The sequence below is a fragment of the Vigna unguiculata genome, chromosome 3 (genome assembly GCF_004118075.2).
Source record: "Vigna unguiculata cultivar IT97K-499-35 chromosome 3, ASM411807v1, whole genome shotgun sequence".
NCBI lineage: Eukaryota > Viridiplantae > Streptophyta > Magnoliopsida > Fabales > Fabaceae > Vigna > Vigna unguiculata.
The window spans coordinates 2878570-2899840 of NC_040281.1; the positions used below are offsets into that span (position 1 = coordinate 2878570).

A 21271-nucleotide genomic window follows, 5' to 3' on the forward strand; every position below is an offset into this window, starting at 1 on the left:
TCTTTATACATATTATAGATTAATTTTTTTTATTCATGACTAAACAAAGAGCCCTTACATATCTACAGATTAAATTGATGATTAAGTCATTAATTAAATCCACAAGTTTTCACCTCTTAGAATGTGGAACTAACATACCCTCAAGCCAAGACAAAAGAAAAATCTACAAAAACAGTTGACCAAACAACATGAAAAACAGCATCTCGAGGACAATTTAATATATTTTCTGAATAGGAATAAATAAATAAATACTAAACAAAAAGGGATTTTTCATGCTCATGCACTTGCATATCAAAATTAACTATAAACTAATATTTAGAGTCTCTTTTGCTACATTCAATATATTTGTCTTCAATCTCCATCATCCTTCTGTATAAATATGAATATCAAGAATCAGAGTAACAATTCACTCAATATTCACAAATGTATGGGGGAATTTAACTGGTTTTCTTTTTCTCACCCCTTCACAATCATCTCCATTATTATATCATTCCAAGTGTCTATTGGACCAGGTAAGCACCAATGCAGACAATCATTCTGAACTTGAGCTTTTTTGTTCTTTGCAAATGGTTGAAATTGCCTATATGGACCAGGATGGCCATCAGGTCTCAATTGTGAGAGTGCAGAAAAATCAACAACCTTAAACTTCACACCAGTTTTTGAAGCTTCAGATGCTGCTTTTCCAACCTCATCTAACTCTATGTCACGAAGCATCTGATTCAGATATTTTCTTTCCATCTCACCTTCTTTGACCGGTGCTGTTCTATTGCAAGTTCCCCCACTAAACCACTCCCCGTTTTCAAAATGATCCGCTGTGAATGTCCTGAAAAAAACCATCCCTTTGTGATCTGAAGAAACTACGAAGTTCATCACAGATTTCAAGGCTTTGCGGTATGCGAAGTTAAATCCCAGCTCTGTCAGGTTCCTCTTGGGACAGGAGTGGCAACCTAAGATGGTGTCATTCTCATAGTAGATTGCAGATTTCAGAAACCATTTCCCTGTTGAAATAATGATGTAATCGAAGTCCTGGTATTGATCCGTCCATTTACTGTCCAGTTTGTCAAGATGTAACTCCACTTCAGAACTCGAAACTCCATTTATGTCTTCAAATATAGCAGCTTCCACAAGAAATGGAGACCAAATCACTGATATACGGAAGTTGTACGAGGGAAAGTTCCAGCTTTTGCTCTTGTATTCCTCATCATGGTAGACTAAGACAGGTTGTTCCACCTGAAGGACAAAATAGTTCGTGTGAAGTGTGAATCACTCCTCTTCCAATGGTTCCCGAGAATAACACCAGTATATATGTATATATAGGCCACAATAATTTCTAAAATACATTATACTCTGTAGCATTGTGATCATATTTTCTAGTACCGACAGTTAAGAAAACCAAGATGTACCATGGAGTAGAATAAGTGTTGGAGATCCATCGACAAATTATAGTATATCAGTGGGATATAAACCTTGTGTTACAAATCGGTTTTGTTAGATTGAGCAGGTAAAAACCAACCTACTAAGATTATATTACAGCTTATGTTAACAAAATTATAGTTGCAACCATAGGTGCATGGACTTCTTTACCAAAATCAATAATCGTTCCAATGGAAGTTCAAATCAAGCCTTGTAAACCAAAATGACGCTATTGTGGATGAATTGAACAACGTTTTCAAATATTTGTATAGTATCCAAATCTACAAGACACTAGATTCTGATGCAATTTCAACAGAGCTTGGAAGTAAAAAACAAAGATTTTACTTAACTCTCATGCACTAAATCATAGGTTCATGCCTATAAGTGACTGTAAACATATAACTTCCTAGTACTCAGGCCTACTACATGATTTATTTACGCAAACAAGTGCAGCCAAACAGAAGCATACATCAACAGATTCTTCATTTTAATTTTCAGAGTAAATAAATCCAACCTCCAAGGTTAGACACTGGAACCAGAAACAAGATCTGGTCCAACACAGAAAAACTTAGGTTCCAAAAGCAGTTGTCTGATCCTCATAGAAACAATCGAACAAAAGGGAAAGCAACATTTGGACCTAATGATATGGTAATACATACCTGGGAGAGAATGCAAAGCAGGGATTGAACATGGTTGCGGGAAATGGAATCACCAATGAGTGCCCAGGCTTTGTTCCGCATAATGTTGAGAAACTTCTTTGGATCAAGCTGAGGCAAATCACAGTGTCTAGGAGCCCACCTCCAATACAGAAACTCTCTGTCGGGTCTTCCATTCTTCAAGCAATTTTGAGGAGGTTCAATAAGGTCGCAGCTTTCATTGGTGTAAGCTGGACCAGACGGATTCCGGACCCAATCCCCATTAAAGTAATCACATTGTTCTGCATTCAATCAAGCTCAACTCAGAACCACACATTCACAATCCAACCAGCTTATTCAAAAATTTAAACAACATGTGTGCGAGACCTCAAACTCTACACCACCACCGACTAAGTTAAAATAACCTATTCGTGCTAGTTGACTCCAGCATTGACTTGTTTCTTTCATCTGATTAACTATTCTAAAAGTTACATCTGGTTTCTAATTCGTAAAAACTAGACTCAAAGTACATAAAAAGTAAGCCCATCTACTTAATGTAACACAGATAGCTATTCAGCTTGGTATGGTGCCATAATTAGCCATGACCACGAATATCAGAGTTGTAGATCTAAACGCACGTGCGAATATTGTTCTGACAAAGGGGTTAACACAAAAAGAACCCACCACTCACCTGATTCTGTGGGAGAAAGCTGATCTTCAGTTTCGGAAACGAATTCTAGAACAGGTGGAGGCTCGGGAACACGTCCCAGGTCAGGTGGAGGTTCGGGAACATGTTCCACGACAGGTGGAGGTTCGGAAACTGGTTGTGAGAGAGCTTCAGTGCGAGGAGGATCGTGGGGCTGTGATAAGATGTCTTTTTGAGGAAATGGGGATTCGAGAACAGGGGAAATCTGCGAGGAGAGGGAGTGGAAGAAGAGAATACGGAAAGCGAGGCCTACGAAGAAGAGGGTGAGGAGCAACTTGAGGAAGATGTTTCTGTGGGGGAAGGGAAGGTTCTGCTTCAAATAATCGGTTCTCATTTTTGTGTTTTTTGTTTGGAGAAACAGCGGCGACAGAACATGGAACAGAGGAAGTAGTGACTTCACTTCCTCTGTGTTGTGTCTTTTTGAGGAATGAAAGTGAAGAAGCTAAGGAGAAAGAACAGAGAGAAGATGTGGAATGGTTCGTAGATCCATGTCTGTTACCGACTAGTGTTGACGACAAGACAAGATTCTCAACACCTATTATTTCCCACTTTTTAATTATCAATTTTATCACCATTCTCTGTTAGTTTCACTTCAGATCCATGGAAAAACAATGATTAAAGTGCATTAACAGAGTACTCCTTCTAAAATTGATTTTCTTTTTATTAAATATATTTTTTATCTTAATTTTTACTTAATTTTAAAATTAGTATTTAATATTTTAAGCACATTTTACAATAATTTTAATTTTTCTTTTTCATTGTGTTGAATATTTATTTCTTAATGTTGTGAGATATTTATCTTAATGGGACTTAAACCCCTTCCCGTCCAGTCAATTGGCAACATATTATTAACAATATAACGTATTAATTACGCTTTGAGTTAATACTCTATTCTTTTTTAATGCTGGATTATTTTATATTTATCAATATTTTAAAATTTAAAACAATATTAATTATTTTATATTACTTTTGCAATGTTTTAGCTATTTTTTAACTGATACACCTCTACTTATTTATTACTAGAAAATCCCATAGCTATTTTATTAAAAATAAAAAGTTACTTCTTACTTTTTACCCTAAAACTTATGAAGCAAAACAATACTAACGTCTTGACTTTTATAATGTATGCAAGGTCGCATAAGATGGAAGTAATTAGTCCATTACTTTTAACAAAAGAAAATTAAGAAAATAGTTAGTTATATTTTCTTCAATTAAATAATTACTTATTTAGATGTGTTTAAGAATTTTTTTTCCGATATCTCTTTATTCAAAATAATAATAATAATTATTGTTATTTGTTTATTGTTGTCGTTATTATTATTCTCATTATTATTATTATTATTATCATTATTAAGTTTTAAAAATAAATAAAATCTTTAAAAAATCTCTCAAAATTCATAATGAATCCATTAAGTTGCTTAAAAATAGGTAGAGATGATTTTTAATTGTTTAAAACTTATTTCTCCATAAATATACAATAAATAAATAAATCCACGTAAAACTATAATCTGCGATACTTAGTAATAGTGGATTATTTTGCCTGATTCATCTAAAAATTTTAAATAATAAAATTTAATTGATTATTTCTTTCAATTATCTTATTTATGATAATTGATTATACGTAAAAGTACAGTATGTATTACAAGATAATTTATTATATATATTTTAAAACACCGTTTTAGTTTTTTTAATTTAATTTTTCTTTATGATATACAATGAACATAAAAGGTATAAATTAAAATAAATTTGAAATTAATATATATATATATATATATATATATATAATCTGTTCTTTCCATTATTGTTAAAAAAAAATCTCAAATATATTTTGTTTCCATGTAATTTATCATCACTACAAAACAAACACTTAACTCACTAGCACGTTCAGTGGTGCTTCTTCATTGTGACCTAGGAAGGTGATGGTTTCCCCAAATTTTGTTTTATATTTAGGTAAATTAATATATTTTGTTATATAAATATTTTTGCTTCCATCTCTTTAAGATCAGTTTGTTAAGTACAAAGTTTTTTTATTGTTGCCTCTTCAATGCACTGAGCTTGAATTGATAAAAAAGTCCATCAATTTAACTTTATTATCTTTTTTTTTTTCAAGTAACTTGACTTTTTTTTAAGATTAGTTAGGTCTTGATCTCACAAAACACAAATAAAAAAGCTTTGAACTGAAATTTGTAAACATTATGCAGTTAATTTTGTGATATATATATATATATATATATATATATATATATATATATAAACATTGATAGTTTTGGTTTTACTAAGTCATCCTATATTAATTTCTTAAAATGCTGATTCTTTTCTTATAATAACAAGAACCCTTTTTTCACACTAAATAAGAATTTGTACACAGAACAATAAAAAGGACAAAGGATAAAAAACTATTAAGAAAAAAACATTAGAAAAACCGACACATATTCCAGCGAACGTGGAAGGTTAATACTTTCCAAATTGGACTGTTGTTGAAATGATTTTTTTTTTTTGTGAACAATTAATCTGAAATGTCAAGACATTATTTTTTTTTTTTTACTGATTATCATATAAAAATTCCAATTTTTATTAAATGCATCGAAGGCACTAAAATAAAGTAACAAAGTTTTGTCTTGTTTAACATTCTTTCATAATCCTCATGTGGGGTTACTAATAATGGCTGGCTCCATCCTCCTGCAGGCTGAGCATTGTACTAATAATGGCTAATTATTGACTAATAAACAGTGCACTGCGAATCTCATTCTCTCTTCTCCAACCTGTCTTAAACATGGATCATTCTAGTTTCTAAACATTTTTCATACAAATATTTACTATTTTTAATTATTAAAGATTATATGTTTTAACATGTGAATTAAATGTTACTGTTTTAAAAATCAATAAATAGAATGGTTTCCATTTTGTTTAAGCAAAAATCTTGAATTTGATATTTATGCATGAAAATATTATTAAAAAGAAGTTTTCACTATAAATAGCGAATCAAGTTCACTAACAAAATTAGTGTCTTGCTCAAACATGCGGAAATTCATGGAAATGTATTGGACATATTTTCTGATAAAAAGGTGCATAAATTGGCACTGGATAGAGACCCTTCTAACTTTTTGGAGAGGGGTTGTTTTAACATATGATTCTAAATGATTTTAAATTATATAATATAAAACCGTATTTTACATTCTGCATGGAGACGGCAAAAGGAACAAGAAACAGAAACAAGCGTTACAGAAATGAAATAATTAAAACAGGAATTTGATACTGGACACTTGTTTCTTTTTTCAGAATATTTACGGTGAACGATTAAGGAGAAAACTCTGTAACATTATTCAATTCAAAAAAATTCAAGAGGAACAAAACTAGCTCTACACGATGCTCCTGATACTGGACAAATTGAATTACAGACACACACATAAAAAGAACAAAGAATCAATTGACATGAAAAAATGAGGTAATGAGAAATTGAACGACCATGACATGATGCATACCTAGTTGAACGAGCTGCGTAGAAAAATGAGGGTTTATGCTGCTCTCTGGCCACCGCGAGTCTTTGATAGAATGTCCTTGAGATAGTCATAGCGACTGCGATGATAATCAATCCACAAACACAGCTGCCTGATGACTTCCCTCTTCTCCTCTCCCAAGTCCAACATACCGTCCTCTTTCTCTTTCATCATTTTCTCCAGCCCACTAACTGTCTTCTTTAGTTGTTCTACAGTTGTTGTCAGATTCATCTTCTCTGATTCCTCCTTGCTACTCTTTGCCTCTAACTTCTCAACTGTTTTCCTCAAAGCCACTTCTTCTTCATTTTTAACTTGCAGTTGCTCCAATAACTGGCTTTTGTCTCTCTTTAGCTGCTCTTTTTCCTTATTCATATCCCTCACATGCCCCTTTGCAATCTCAAGCTCGCGTGAAATGTTAGAGACACAATCCTCGTAATTTTTGCAGTCATCAGAAACTCGACAGCTTACAATTTCTATGCCAGTCATGACACTGTTCACACACTCTCTGACATTAGAGGCAATTCCATCGAAAGCTTCCTTGTTGGCAGTTATTATTGCTGATAAAATAGCAATTCTGTCTTCAAGTGCTCTCTGATCTTGCTGAAACTTTTCCTCAGTCTTCCTAAAGCTTTCTTCTTTCTCACTCAACAATTGTTCTGTGACCCGAAGCTTCTGGTTTGACAGACGAAGCTTAACCTCAAGCATCCGAACATTCTCAAGCAAAGTACTGATTTCATCTCCTTTCTCTTCTAGGTCTCTTCTTAGGTCTTCTATTGTATGTTCCAAATCAGCTACCTTCTGATCTTTCAACTCAATGCGTTCGTGAAACTCTGCTGCCATTTCTTCAATTTTCTTCTCTGCAACTTCAAGCTTGACAACGCATTCCTGAAACAAACCATCAATTTGTTTATATTCTTCATTTAACCTCTGATATGAGTCTTCTCGCTCTTCTAGTGTTCTCGTAAGATCCATAGACCTGCTTGATATGTCATTCTTTTCATTCTCTACCATTACAAGGCTTTCTGCATGTTCTTGACTAATTTTTTCATGCTGGAGCTCCAATTCTTCTTTTGTTTTCTGTAAGGAAAGTAAGTCTTTCTGCAGATCATCAATTTGGGCCGTGAAGGCAGTTACTTGTCCGGAAGCCTCACTCTCTTTTTCGTCAAGCTTTTGCTGTAAAGTGGACAACTCTGACTCTTTCTCAGCTAATGTTTTCTCCAGTGCAGCAATCGTTCCCTGCAAACCCAGAATTTCCTCTCTCAGTTCAGTGTTCTCATGGTCTTTAGCTCTGATTTGCTCTTCAACTTCATCCTTCTGGTTTTGTGTGGAATCCACCTCCATCTTCATCTTTTCACACTGATGTTCTAATTCTTGTTTCTCATTCTGTAGGGACACCAAATTATGTTTCAGATCATCAATTTGGACTATGAAGGCAGATATTTGGGCAGAAGCCTCACTCTCCTTTTGGTGAAGATTTTCCTGTAAAATGGATAAATCTGACTCCTTCTCAGCTAATCTTTTCTCCAGTGCAGTAATTGTTCCCTGCAATCCCGAAATTTCCTCTTTCAGTTCGGTGTTCACATGGTCTTTAGCTCTTATCTGCTCTTCAACTTCACCCTTCTGGTTTTGAGAGGAATCCAGCTCCACCTTCAGTTTTTCACACTGCTGTTCTACTTCCTGTTTCTCATTCTGCAAGGACACCAAATCATGTTTTAGATTTTCAATCTGGACTGTCAAGGCAGTTATTTGACCTGAAGCCTCGCTCTCTTTTTCATGAAGCTTTTCCTGCAAACTGGATAGCTCTGCCTCTTTATCGGCTAACGTTTTCTGTAGTGCAGTAATTGTACCCTGCAATCCATATTTTTCCTCTCTCAGTTCCGTGTACTCTTGGTCTTTAGTTCTCAACTGCTCTTCAACTTCAACTTTCTGGTTTTGTGCGGAATCCAGCTCCATCTTCAGATTTACACACTGCTGTTCTACTTCCCGTTTCTCATTCTGAAGGGACACCACATCATGTTTTAGATTATCAATCTGGGCTATGAAGCCAGTTATTTGACCTGAAGCCTCGCTCTCTTTTTCATGAAGCTTTTCCTGTAAACTGGAAAGCTCTGTCTCTTTCTCAGCTAATGCCTTCTCCAGCACAGCTAGTGTTCCCTGCAATCCCAAAACTTCTTCTCGTAGTCCAGAGTTCTCATGGTTTTTAGTTCTCATTTGTTCTTCAACTTCACTCTTTTGGTTCTGCATAGAATCCACCTCCAACTTCAGCTTTTCACACTGCTGTTCTAATTCCTGTTTCTCTTTCTGCAGTGATGCCAAATCATGTTCAAGATTCTTAATTTGTTCACTGGAGGCCATTATCTGAGCCGAAACTGCTTGCTCTGTGCTAATAAACTTATCCCGGAGAATCAACAAATTTGATTCTCTATCTGTTGATATCTTCTCTATTTCTGCTATTTTTTCATGTAGCTCCAACATTTCCTGTTTCATGTGACTGATCTCATGGCTTTTAGTCCTTATTTGCTCTTCAGCTTCACTGTTTTTGTTCTGAATGGTGTTCATCTCTGATTCCAATGTCTTTAGCTGCATGGCTAAATTTTCTCTGTCTTCCAGAAGTCTCTCTTGTTCAAGGATTTTTCTGTCAATTTCCTCTTTCAGAGTTTGCATTTCAATCATATTCTTGGAATTTTCGTGGACTTTTTCTTCTAACTGAGCTTCCAAGTCAGATTTCTGGTGCTGGAGGGACGTCACTTCTTGCTTTAATGCATTCGCCTCATTTGTAATGTTTTCCACTTGAGTGGAAGCTTCGTTACTTTTAAAAATTATCTCCTCTTCGAGTTCATTTTTTTGAGTATGTAGTGTCCCAATATCAGTTAGCAGCTTGTTTATCTGAGATGTTAAATCTGAAATTTTCAAAGATGACTCATTCTCATTATCTTCAAGTTTCTTCACCATAGCAGATAGCTCTTCTTCTCTTTCTTTGGACTTCAACTCGAGTTGTGATATTTGGTTTTGTAGGCCTGAATTGTGCTCTCCTAGCTCCCTTGCTTCAGTGTTGCTGCTCTTCATTTGTACTTCTAGATCTCTTTTCTGGTTTTTCAGTGATTCTAACTCCAACTCCAGGTTGGTGACCTGTGCCTCAAGTTCCCCAATACGATTTGAGGATTCTTTCTGAAAACCTTCATGCATCTGAGTAAAGGCATTAATTTCCCTTCCACTCTCATCAAGTTTCTCTTTTAACTGACTTGATTCAGCTACAAATTCTTGTATTCTACTCTGAGCCAGCTGAACCTCATTTGAAGCCTGTGAAAGTTGCTCTTTTAAAGATTTGTTTTCTTCCTCAGCAACTTCCAGATTGTGGCTTATACCTGTCATTTTCTGTTCTCCGTGTTCCAACTGCTGTTTGAGAACGGAAAGTTCACCCGTAACTGCCTCTAATTCTTTGCCAAGAGCTAATTTCTCATCTTTCAGTTGATCAACAAGGGTTTTGAGGCCATTAGTAATCTTCTTCTCCTCCTCAATCTGTTGGAGAGCTGTCTCCTTGTCCATGATCAAACTATCTTTTTCTATCTTCAACTCTTCCAATCTTTGACTCAGTTCAGCTTCTTTTTTGCCAGCAATATCCACTTGTTTACTTAGTTCAGCATTCTCTTCATGTGAAATTGTCAACTTCCGATTTAATTCAGCCACTTCTGCATGCACCCCTTCAAGCTCTTGCTTTAAGCCATCGATTGTCTTTTGAAATTCATTTTCCAGTTGTCCGTTTTTGTTGCCTTTGTCCTTTGAAGAATAATCTGAACCTGAATCTGAGTCCGAGCTGGATGAAGAACTCCCATTTTCTCGCTTGCCCTTGATCCTTTTCCTTAACTCAGCAGTTAGATTATCATATTGCGCATGCAGTGATTGGTATTGATTGTGGAAATCTTCAATCAGTTCAACAAGTGGTTCTCTCTTGGAAAGTTGCACTGGGGTACCATCCTCTTCAAGGTTGTCATCTTTAATAAGTTTCAATATTTCTTTCACTTTGTCTTCAATATCTGTAGGAAAAGTACTACAAATCATTGGTTTGATCATCATGGCGTGATATACTTGTAGATCATAGTAAACTATTCATCACTATTTTCAGAGATATGATATCATGCGGTCATAGTAGCAGCTGAATTTTGCCTTTGATAAAAAATTATACCTGCTTTAGCTACGTGGAGCTCTTCTTTATTAGGGTCAATATGACTTCCAAACAAAGATTTGATAGAGTCTCTAAGGCGATGTTTCACCATCTTTTCTTATAGATTTTGAACTTCTTAGAAGGATCACATCAAGATAGTATGTTCCCCACGTTGGTTCCTAGAAGTCAGAAGTGGAAAATTTTAACACAATTCCTTGATACTTTGAGCCCTGTAACCACACAAATTTGTAGATGTTTATGAGAAATATTCAGATACGTCGATAACGAGACTACAAATCTAGGTACTTTTTGAGCCATCAAAATTTTATTTATATCTATCAAACGACTAAAATAAATTATAGGAGACCAACTGAAACATGTAGAACCAGTTCCTGAATTATTCAATTTGGTCACGAGTCCCTAAATGGTAGAAATTACAATCTGTGATCACCAAATCTGCGCTTGGTCATTAATTTCAGTCAGTGATGTCCCAAAATTGTATTGATCTTAAAAGCATAATTTCCAATTTTTTTATCATTAAAGGACTTGTATAATCAACTTCTATCTTTCAAAGACTTGTTTTTTTCTTTTTTTGCTCGTTGTTTTAGTTATAACAGTAGTAAGAGTGCATGTGATATTCGTGGGCACAAAGGATTTTGTTCAACAGCATCTTTGCCCACCAAGATGGTGGGGTGCAATATTTGATGTGTGAACAAAAATATTTAAAGTAAAATATTTTTCCTAGATATCACTAGCAAAAGATGATGCAGGAAATTTACGGTGAGTTTGATAAGAGAGAGAAGGGGAAGAAAAGAGAATTGAGTAGTTTGGTAGTAAAAAAAAAATCACGTGGGACCCAAAAAATGTTTTTCCATAAAATAGCAATGAATAACATGATTGATTATATTATGGAACAGAATCCGATTATTTTGTGCATTACCAATTTTTAGTTAAAAAACACGTTCATAGATTTCGTGGTTCTCAATTGATTGTGGGAGGCTTAGGTTTCTTTTTTTTCTCAAAACTTATTTTTGTTGTAGTAGATAAATAAAGTAATATTAACGATAATAATGATAATAAAACAATATTAATAACTAATATAAATAATATTAATGTTAATTAGGAATAAAAAATTATTATTTTTATTATTTTTTAAATCAAATAATCTCAAAAAGTTCATTTCCACTCTATTGTTTCTTAGTTTCTCTTCAACTAAAAACTATCATTTACACTGTATTTCTCTTCCCTTTCTTCGCTTGTTTTCTCTCTCTATTTCTATTATCTTTATCAAATATATTACAATATAAGGAAAGATTGTACAAGCACAAAGGTTTTATTCAAAACAGAAACTACTATTATTTTGTTAACTCATCAATCCAATGCTAAAAAAGAGAGGCCTCGTGCCTCGTGCTTTAGCGGCTTTATTTCACTTTGTGAGGAAGTGAAATAGGGTTCAATTATGGGATAAACTAAGGGCAAAATATATAATCTACAAAATAACGAGGACGAAAGGCATAACGTGTAATTGTTTGGGCCCAACCTTCAGGGTCAGATTCTCAATAAATAGATGTTATGACTATCATCGCTGTACCAACGTTTTATTCCCTCACCTTCTCAGACTTCAAATTTTCAGAACCAGATATAAAAATGAAATAAATACATACGTATTTTTATGACCATAAGTATTTTATGACTATAAGTACTTTTTTTATTAAAAAAAAGTTAAAAAAGAAGATAAATAGAAATAGAGCAACTAGTCTGGGACAGCAACAATAATCTGACACCACGTCAGCAACTCTTGGAATCACCCCAGAAACAGATTGGAAATCAAACGGCACAGCTCAACAAAAACACTACTTTTTCTCTCAGCTAATTTCAAGTGAATTAAAACAATTGATGAATGAAACTGAGAAAAGGAAAAAAGAAAACCATCTTTGGGAGGGAAAATAGAAGAAAACAGATAGCAAGCACCATCTTGATGTTCAAGATTCGCATAATTGTCATTATTTTGCGAAATCCGATTTAGGTACCTGAGATACGGTTTCCGTTTCCCTTCTACTCTTCTCTTAAGAATCGGCTAAGCTCCAAAAGCAAAATTGCAGCTACCTGTAGAGAAAAATTACAAAAGAGGAAGGGCGAGTGAGCTTCAAATTAAATCAATGCATCACCTGATAATAAAATTACCAAAAAAAATAACTATAGATAATTTTACATAGCAGCAGCAATAGGTTTCTTCCTCTGTCAACTGTCAGTAATATCTAAGCAAATTTATTATTTGTGTCCTTAAAATTCAGAGCATGGCAAAGAACACAGTGGTTCAAGATCGACATACAAAAATAACAAGACAATAAAAATTCATATCAAAGATTAAAGATCAGATAGAGCTACGAAAGTTTACCTTGCGCAACTGCAGAGAAAGAGAAAAAAAGAATCAAAGAAACAGGAGAAGCTGAATTACGAAGTAAACAAAGTTGATCCGATCGAATCCAAAGCTGAAACGGTTCACGGAAACGTAAGAGCTTAAAACTGAAGTGATGGAGGAATTTAAGAAAGACTGAGGATAGGAAATCGACGGTCACCAGCGAAACTAGGAAGGAAGATCGTAGAAGCGGGAGCAGAGGATCGAAACTCTGAGAAAAGAAAAGAGAAGGATTGAAGGGAAAGAAGTGACTGAAAGGGAGCTTCAAGAGAGACAGAGTTTGTTTTGCTTTGGTTTGGTTAAAGTTTGTAAAATTAAATGATAAATAAATAAATATTAATTATAAAAAAAATGTAATGATATCAAAAAGTTGCTTTGTTTTGTTTGGATTATAGCGCTCTCAAGAGACGCCAGCATTTTACACCTTCAAATCTCAGGAATGGAATCTTTGGATTGTTTTTCAAATCTTTACCCTTTTCTTTCTCTCTTTATTACCACAATGCCATCATTATTTGAAATTCTGGACACTGTATTATTAGTGTTTCGGTTTTTTATTTTATAAAATTCATACTAGTATTTTCTAAGATTTCAATTTCCTATTTTTCTTCTATTTTTTATTCATTTGTCCTAATATATATACTAAAATATACAATTTTTTTATTAATATAAACTTCTAATTTATCACGCAATTATTCAAGTAAAAGATAGTCGAATAAGGCCAAAATAGGATTGAGATATCGACTGAATTTTCAGAAAACTTCAAGAACATGAAAATTATAAACTGTTCTCTATTTTACTTTAAGTATAATAATTAGGGTATGGTTATAAAAAGAAAATAAAATGAAATGGGATTTTAAAAAGTTAAAAATACAAACTTTCTGGTCCTTTTTATCAATTCAGTTTATATACAAAATTAATTTTGACTTATAAAGAAATTATGTTCTTCTGGTTTTTTTTCTCTCCTGTATGAAAAAAATTAGTCAAACATATTCTCATTGATTAACTTCAATTTTTTTATATATTTTAAGAATTTTTTGTTTTGAAATTGTATACAATTAACTTTATCAAAATTATTTTTTAACTGAGACGTAATTAGGAAATATACGTGTGGTCCTAAATTTAATTAAATCAAGTGCTTTTCTTTAAAATAGCAGTAATTAATAAATTTAGCAGCTATATATTATTAATGCAAAATTTATATTATCAGATTATTAAAAATTATGTTTGATATGACTTTTAAACTAATAAATATTAAAATCAGAAACTTTATTATACAGCTGTAAAATAAATTCTTTATTCTATCAATGTGAACAAATTAAACCCATAAAATTTACATTGAAGATGTTACTTATTTGTAACAATCTGTAAAATATTAAATCCTTTCATTTAGATGGTGACAAATAACTAGAAATCAAATCCTCTAGACTTCATAGTTTATAAAGCAGATTGTTCTTTGTTTAATTTTAATAAAAAAAATGTATTAGTAGAATAATTTAAACACTTTAAAAAAAAATACCCAACCAAACTCTTATCTCTCTTTGTTTTCAGTTTTCTATTAAATTATTATTTTCTTCAAGTTCGCATCTTGTAACTTTGTACCTAATAGGATCAACTTCTTTGATATATTTTTTTGAAAAATTAGGTTGAGTTTTGAATTCAGTTAAAGTTACAAATAATAATTTATTAAAACTTTTAAATCATTTCAAAGTAATATTTTATTTTTAACTAGTTCAAAAAAAAGATTCGAGTCGACAGAATAATCTTAAATTAAAGTAATGTGAATATGAGTTTGAATATAGAATTGTTATTCATACTAATTTTATTTTATTAAACAAAATTATCTTTTATAGAAAATATGTGATATATAAGAATGTTACTAGTCACTTTCCTTAACTTGTAATGTTTTTTCGTGGATCACACACTACAATGGTCATGTTTCTCGGATATTGACGTTTAAGAAGAGAAAGACTGTTGCTTTGTTTTTTCTTTAACATATTTTCAAGACTATAGAAAAATTGCGTTAATAAATTATTTTATTTCTCTATCAAGTCTATTTAATGAATAAAAAGAAGGAGTTATATTACAAAATATTGGTGTTCCCTCTTAATTTTAAAATATATGCTTATAACAATTATATTTTGAATTAAACAGCAACCACATTTTTTTTTCTCAGAAATCTCCATCGTATTCTTAATAAATAATACACATATTTTTTTCCGGTTTAAAAAGTTGTGTTAATTGTAGTTTTTAAAATAATAATATTTTAAAACTTTAGTTTTTGATTTTTAAAATAGTTTTCTTCTAAATTTTAGTTGATACAATATTTATAAATGAAATAAAAAGAAGTAGTTCTCAAATTATTAAAAATAAAAGGGGAGTGGATATGATTAGATACTAAATATGTTCATTTAGAACTAAAAAGTTAGAAGTGTCAATTAATATATCATAAATTTCCAATAATAAAAATATTAGTTATGATTGAATTGGCAAGTCAAATTTTGACTCTTATAAGGTAATAAACATAAATAAAGAACTACTTGTTTGTAATAGTGCTTATTTTAGAAGTTTCTAGAAAAATAAATTATTTGAGACAATTGCTTAAAATGCTATTGAGTTTGTTTCTAAAAGTAAATCTCCTTCAAGAATAAAAATAATAATATTCTCCCAATCCCAGATAAAGTCTAAATTGTGAATTTTTGAAGTTCATTCAAATTTATTTCGTTCTAACAAAATTAAATGTAAGTTGTTTAACAATTATATAACACACAAAAATTACAAATTGCATTTTTAATATATAAAATAAGTATTGAAAGTTATATATATATATATATATATATATATATATATATATATATATATATATTTTACTAAATATATAACTTAGAAGTATATCTCGGTTTAATCGTTTCAACTTATTTAATAATAAAAGTTTTCTTGTAAATCTTCATGATTTTTGCATAAACTAGCATACACACAAATGTTGTCGCACTTGTGTGCAAGTATTTTTTAAATATAAATGATATTAATATTATATTAATAGGTGAGATAATATAATATTATTAAGTTAATATATAAAATAAAATTATATTTATTAAAAATAAAGTGAAATATATAAAAAAAGTGAGAGAATAACGGTTGATAAATAAAAAAATAAAAATAAACGATTCTATAAAAAAAATTATAAATATAACAGTTAATTTTTAAAAATTTAACAAAAAATGATATTTTAAATGATAAAATTAATATTTGTAAACGTACATACAATAGGAGAAACTCTCTTATGGTTATAGATACAACATAACATAAGAGACTGTTTATAAACCATGGGTAATATAATTATTATTATTATAAATATTTACATAACAATTTCCTTGATACCGACACTTGCATAATTCAATATGAATAACACAATCACTTTCAAATAAGATAAGTACAATAAATATATATATATATATATATATATATATATATATATAATTCAATCGGTTAAATATATATTTTAATCAAACAAAATCATATTAGTAAAATATAACAAATTTTAACCAATTCATCCATAGCATATAATTAAAGCATATAATTAAGAGTTTGTAACTTATTCCAACGTGATACTATATGGGTCTATTTAACTTTTCTTATAATACACTTTATAGTTTTATATTACTTAGGAATTAAAATCAAATAATTTTAATATACATTATCCTTTTTAATCTTTTTAGTACCTTTTAAAGATGATAAACAATAATAAGCTCTTCGTTTGAGAATATTTTCCACTTCTTCATGGTATCTTCGTGTTAGTAATATCAAAATTCCTCAATATATATATATATATATATATATATATATATATATATATATATATATATAAAAGAAAAACACATAGAAACTAGATTAGATTTGACTTTTTTCATTCTGGAATAAATTAGATGCAACCTAATAATATAGTGCGTGTGTGTGATATACAAGTTTTGTTTGGTATATATAAATTGCATGCTGTAATGTTGGACTTTATTTAAAAATAGACTCAATTAAATTAAATTTATAGTCGTAAATTGAGAATGTTTTTTGCCTCTCATAAAATAAATCATAATTTAAAAAAAAAGAAAAAAGAATAATGATTTAGGACTGAAATGCCAGAAAGGAGCACGATAGGATGCCACGCTTGGTTGTTTGAATTCCATGTTTGTGTTTGTGGCTGTTTCCTCCACATGCCTGCAATTACAAGTCACACGTCACGTTATTGTAAGCTTTTTATAGATTTATTATTGTTTTTAAAAATATTTTGTACAAGGTACTTCACCGTTTGGTGGATTCTCTTTGCATGTTCCTCGATTTCTCTATTTTTGTTCTTTCTGGTAGCTCAATAATCTATTTTTTTTATAAGCCAATTTTCTCTACGATCTATGCTGTAATGTTTAATCATATAAATGACATATGGGTACTGGAATTTTCAACTCACTTTTTTGTTTTAGTAGGAAAAGAATGAGAAAAAAGTTAAAATTTTTAAGATTATGATAAGTAGAAAATCAAGAATGGTTAAAAAAACAACTTTTTATCTTCTTATACTTTCATTTATTTTTGGGTCAAATATATATATTTTTAATTCGTATTTTTATTAAATATTTTTATTAAATATTAAAGTTAGTCCTTATTGGAAATATTAAATTAATTTAACTCTATTTAAATGTGAATTTAATTTTTCTTTCAATCCAACTTTATTAAGTTTATTTGATATTTCAAACACATTTATTATATTATTTTAATTTATTTACACAGTTTGACACATGTTTGTTTTAATATTAACTAAAAAAATTGTTTGAAATGTTAAATAAACTTAATAAAATTTAGTTTACAAAATTAAATTCATACATTAATAAAAATAAAAAATTAAATTGATTCATAAGAGAAACTAACTTTAATTTTAATGGGTAAAAAACATATTTAATTAGAAAATTTCTTTTATTTTCTTTGCGTTAAGAAAAACACGTAATAGTACGTTTCAACATTTTAATTCGGGTATTGAACACGGGTCACAAACTTGATATTTTTTTTTTGTTTAATTATGTCTTTGGTCTCCATTTTATAGTCAAAATCTCAAAAATAGTACCTAAATTTTTAAAAGTCTCAAAATGGTCCTTTTTTGTTAAAATGTCTCATGTTTGCCCTTTTCGTTAAGTCAAGGTTGACGCCGGGAGTGCCACGTGTCAGTTCCTCGATTTTTTTAATTTTTTAATTTTTAATTTTTAACTTTTAATTTTTTTTTATTTTTGTTTTTAAATAAAAAATTTGTCACGTGTCAAGCTGTCATCGTGTCACGTGACAGTGACACGTGTCAGTATTATGCCAGGTGTCATTTCCTTAGTCTCAATTTGATCCCTTTATCTTAATTTGTCTCAATTTAGTCCCATTTTTTGTAAAAGTTAGCAATTTTGTCCCTCTCCAAATTGAAATCAAATTTAATTTCTATACAAATGTACACAAATATTTCCATCAAAATTGATATTTCAAGTAAATATTTTTAACCAAATTAAGTTCATTTAATTAATATTTTACATTGAACTTTATTTAAAATGCTTTAAAAGTTGTTAATAGAAAATAATGTTAATAGAAAAAGATTCATAAATTAACTAGTTCATGTAACAATAAAACACATATAAATTTAAAATTTGAAAACAATTTTAAGTAAATTTGAATGTGAAACATAATTTTAAATAAACTTAGCTATGTTAAAAATATATAATAACAATATCAATTTGAATAAAATATCAAATTTAATAAAAATATTTGTATAACATTTATATAAAATTAAATTTGATTTCAATTTGGAGAGGGGCAAAATTACTAATTTTTACAAAAATTGGGACTAAATTGAGACAAATTAAAATAAAGGGACCAAATTGAGAATAAGAAAATGACACCTGACATAATATTGACACGTGTCACGGTCACTGCCACGTCACTCTGTCACTGCCACATGGCACGATGACAGCTTGACACGTGACAATTTTTTGATTTTTTTTTAAATTCAAAAAAAAAATTCAAAAAAAAATAAATAAAAAATTCAGAATATCGATGAACTGACACGTGACACTCTCTCTAACGGCATCAACCTTGACTTAACGAAAAAAGAGTGAGACGTTTTAATAAAAAAAAGGACAATTTTGAGACTTTTAAAAATTTAAGTACCATTTTGAGATTTTGACTCCAAAATAGAGACCAAAGACATAATTAAACCTTTTTTCTTTTTCAAAATCGGCGTTTTAAAACAGTGAAGTTTCTGAAAATCATTTTAGTGCATTATTTTCTGTTTCAAATTTCAATACGATTCCCCGCTCTTATAATTATCGTTTAATTTTTTTTTCTTCGAAATAAAAGAAAATATTTTTAATATAACTTTTAGTAAGTTTGTTATCATTTTTTTTTTCATTTTTCTTATTTCAATGTATATTTATGTGTTATTACAAATTTTTTATGAGCATAAATAATTATAATAATATACAATATTATTGAGTTCATCAGATCAACTGTAGAATTATAGGAGATTAGAATAATAATTATAGAATTGTGTGTTATTGTATAATATTAATTGTGCATTAAATAACATTTATGGAAGGACTTTAGTCATTATTTTATATAAGGAGGTGCGCTTTTTGTTTAAAGACGGGTTTGAATTAATTTACAAGTGTTAATGAAATTTAAATTATGTTAAACTTGAATTTATTTAATAAGACGGTAAATGCGGTGCATGCGCTTTGAATGGTGGTGTAAATAGTAAATAGTTGCTGAAGATTAAGTTGTTAACTTTTTGTGTTAAAACCAAATAAAGGTGGGGGGGGGGTGAACTTATAAATAAAATAAGTGTCTTTAGAACTTGGAACTTATAAAGTTTCTCGTTCAGTCACTCTTATGGTGTTTAAGTGATGGTCCTTCATTTAAGTTTATGACTTATTGATTGAAATAAAAATTATGGGACAATTTGATGTTCGAGTGTACCTTGATTTGAGTGTAATGTTAGTAAGATAACATGAATTAATTTATGACCTTTTTCGAGGCAAATAATAAACTTATTAATGTGTTCAAATATTTTAGTGTAGATTTTATATAATGGATTCACACATTTTGTTAACTCACCATGTGTACTTTGAGTTTTCATTTTATTTTTTTTCAAATTATGATGATCAGGTGTTTACTTGACACATGAGTAAATAGTAGTTCAAGTGCAATACAAATACCTAGGAGAGATGTATATCTGTTTACTTAAAGAAATTTTATTTTTCATCTTTTTGAATCACATATATAGATATATGTTATTTTTTTAGTCTGTAACTCATGTGTTCATATCATTATATCATGATTTTAATTTATTTTAAGTAATTATAGTGAGGTTAGAGACATTTTTTTTCATTTCCCAAAATTTTATATTATTTTATAATGTTAAACATATTTTTAATATTTATATGGTGGATATTTTTATTTTTATTTTTTTAGTCTGTAAACTTTAAAATCCTTTATTAAAATTTTATACAAGAAGTAAATTTTGATTATTTGATTTGATTTTATATAAATATCTATTTGTTTTCTTTTAAAATTTATTTATTTAAAATGAAATTTTGATTCACATTATTATTATTATCGTATCTATGAGTAATAATTAAGGGTGACAAAACCTATCAAATCCATCTTTAGTCCATCAAAAACAAGTTGATCGGACTGATATGTTACTAAACTCGCTCCCCCAACATGGTGCCAAACCTATCACATACTTTCATATTTTTAAATAATTTTATAATTTTTTTTGTTTTAGTTTTTATCTATAAAAGTTATCTGTATAGATACTTTTATTTAAACCATATTTAATTATATAAATATTTTCTAAACTTTTAATTGATCAATTAATATTTTTAAATAGATAAATTAAAATAATTATTATATTTACATGTAAATTATTCTATTATAACTAATCATTCAAATTTAATTTGCAAGTGTTAATGATTTAAATTATAATAGTATTACATATATACATATATATAAAAATTTAAAATTTAATAATTAAAACAAATAAATAAATAAATAAAAATGGACTAATGGGTCTGGGGCGAGTTGGCCTGCTAATTTAACAAATCTAGTCTATAATTTATAAAATATAATTTAAATTAGAGGTATCAAAATGATATGTGACCTACAAAAAATGAATTCTCCATATATATATATATATATATATTGAGGAATTTTGATATTACTAAGACGAAGATACCACGAAAAATGAAAATGTTCTCAAGCAAAGAGCTTACTATTGTTTATCATCTTTAAAAGGTACTAAAAAGATAAAAAAAGGAGAATGTGTATTAAAACTATTTGATTTTAACTCCTAAGTAATATAAAACTATAAAGTGTATTATAAGAAAAGTTAAATAGACCCATATAGTATCACGTTGGAATAAG

General features: G+C 29.9%; 2 protein-coding genes across 3 annotated transcripts; both read right to left on the bottom strand.

Annotated features, from left to right (window-relative positions):
- Positions 1-266: 266 nt before the first annotated feature.
- On the bottom strand, positions 267-3289 carry LOC114179188 (protein trichome birefringence-like 23). Its single transcript, XM_028065429.1, has 3 exons — positions 2740-3289; positions 2073-2350; positions 267-1230 (listed from the first exon to the last, which is right to left on the bottom strand). Exons 1-3 carry the CDS (start codon positions 3086-3088, stop codon positions 457-459), a joined length of 1401 nt encoding a protein of 466 aa, XP_027921230.1. The 5' UTR covers positions 3089-3289; the 3' UTR covers positions 267-456.
- Positions 3290-6020: 2731 nt separating this feature from the next.
- LOC114178248 (COP1-interactive protein 1-like) lies at positions 6021-13131 on the bottom strand. Of its 2 annotated transcripts, XM_028064051.1 has the most exons (5): positions 12993-13130; positions 12812-12905; positions 12444-12519; positions 10435-10643; positions 6021-10285 (listed from the first exon to the last, which is right to left on the bottom strand). In XM_028064051.1, exons 4-5 carry the CDS (start codon positions 10523-10525, stop codon positions 6270-6272), a joined length of 4107 nt encoding a protein of 1368 aa, XP_027919852.1. In that variant the 5' UTR covers positions 10526-10643; positions 12444-12519; positions 12812-12905; positions 12993-13130; the 3' UTR covers positions 6021-6269. The 2 variants fall into 2 exon arrangements, with proteins under 2 accessions (XP_027919852.1, XP_027919851.1); XM_028064050.1 differs by having other exon boundaries at positions 12812-13131.
- Positions 13132-21271: the final 8140 nt, after the last annotated feature.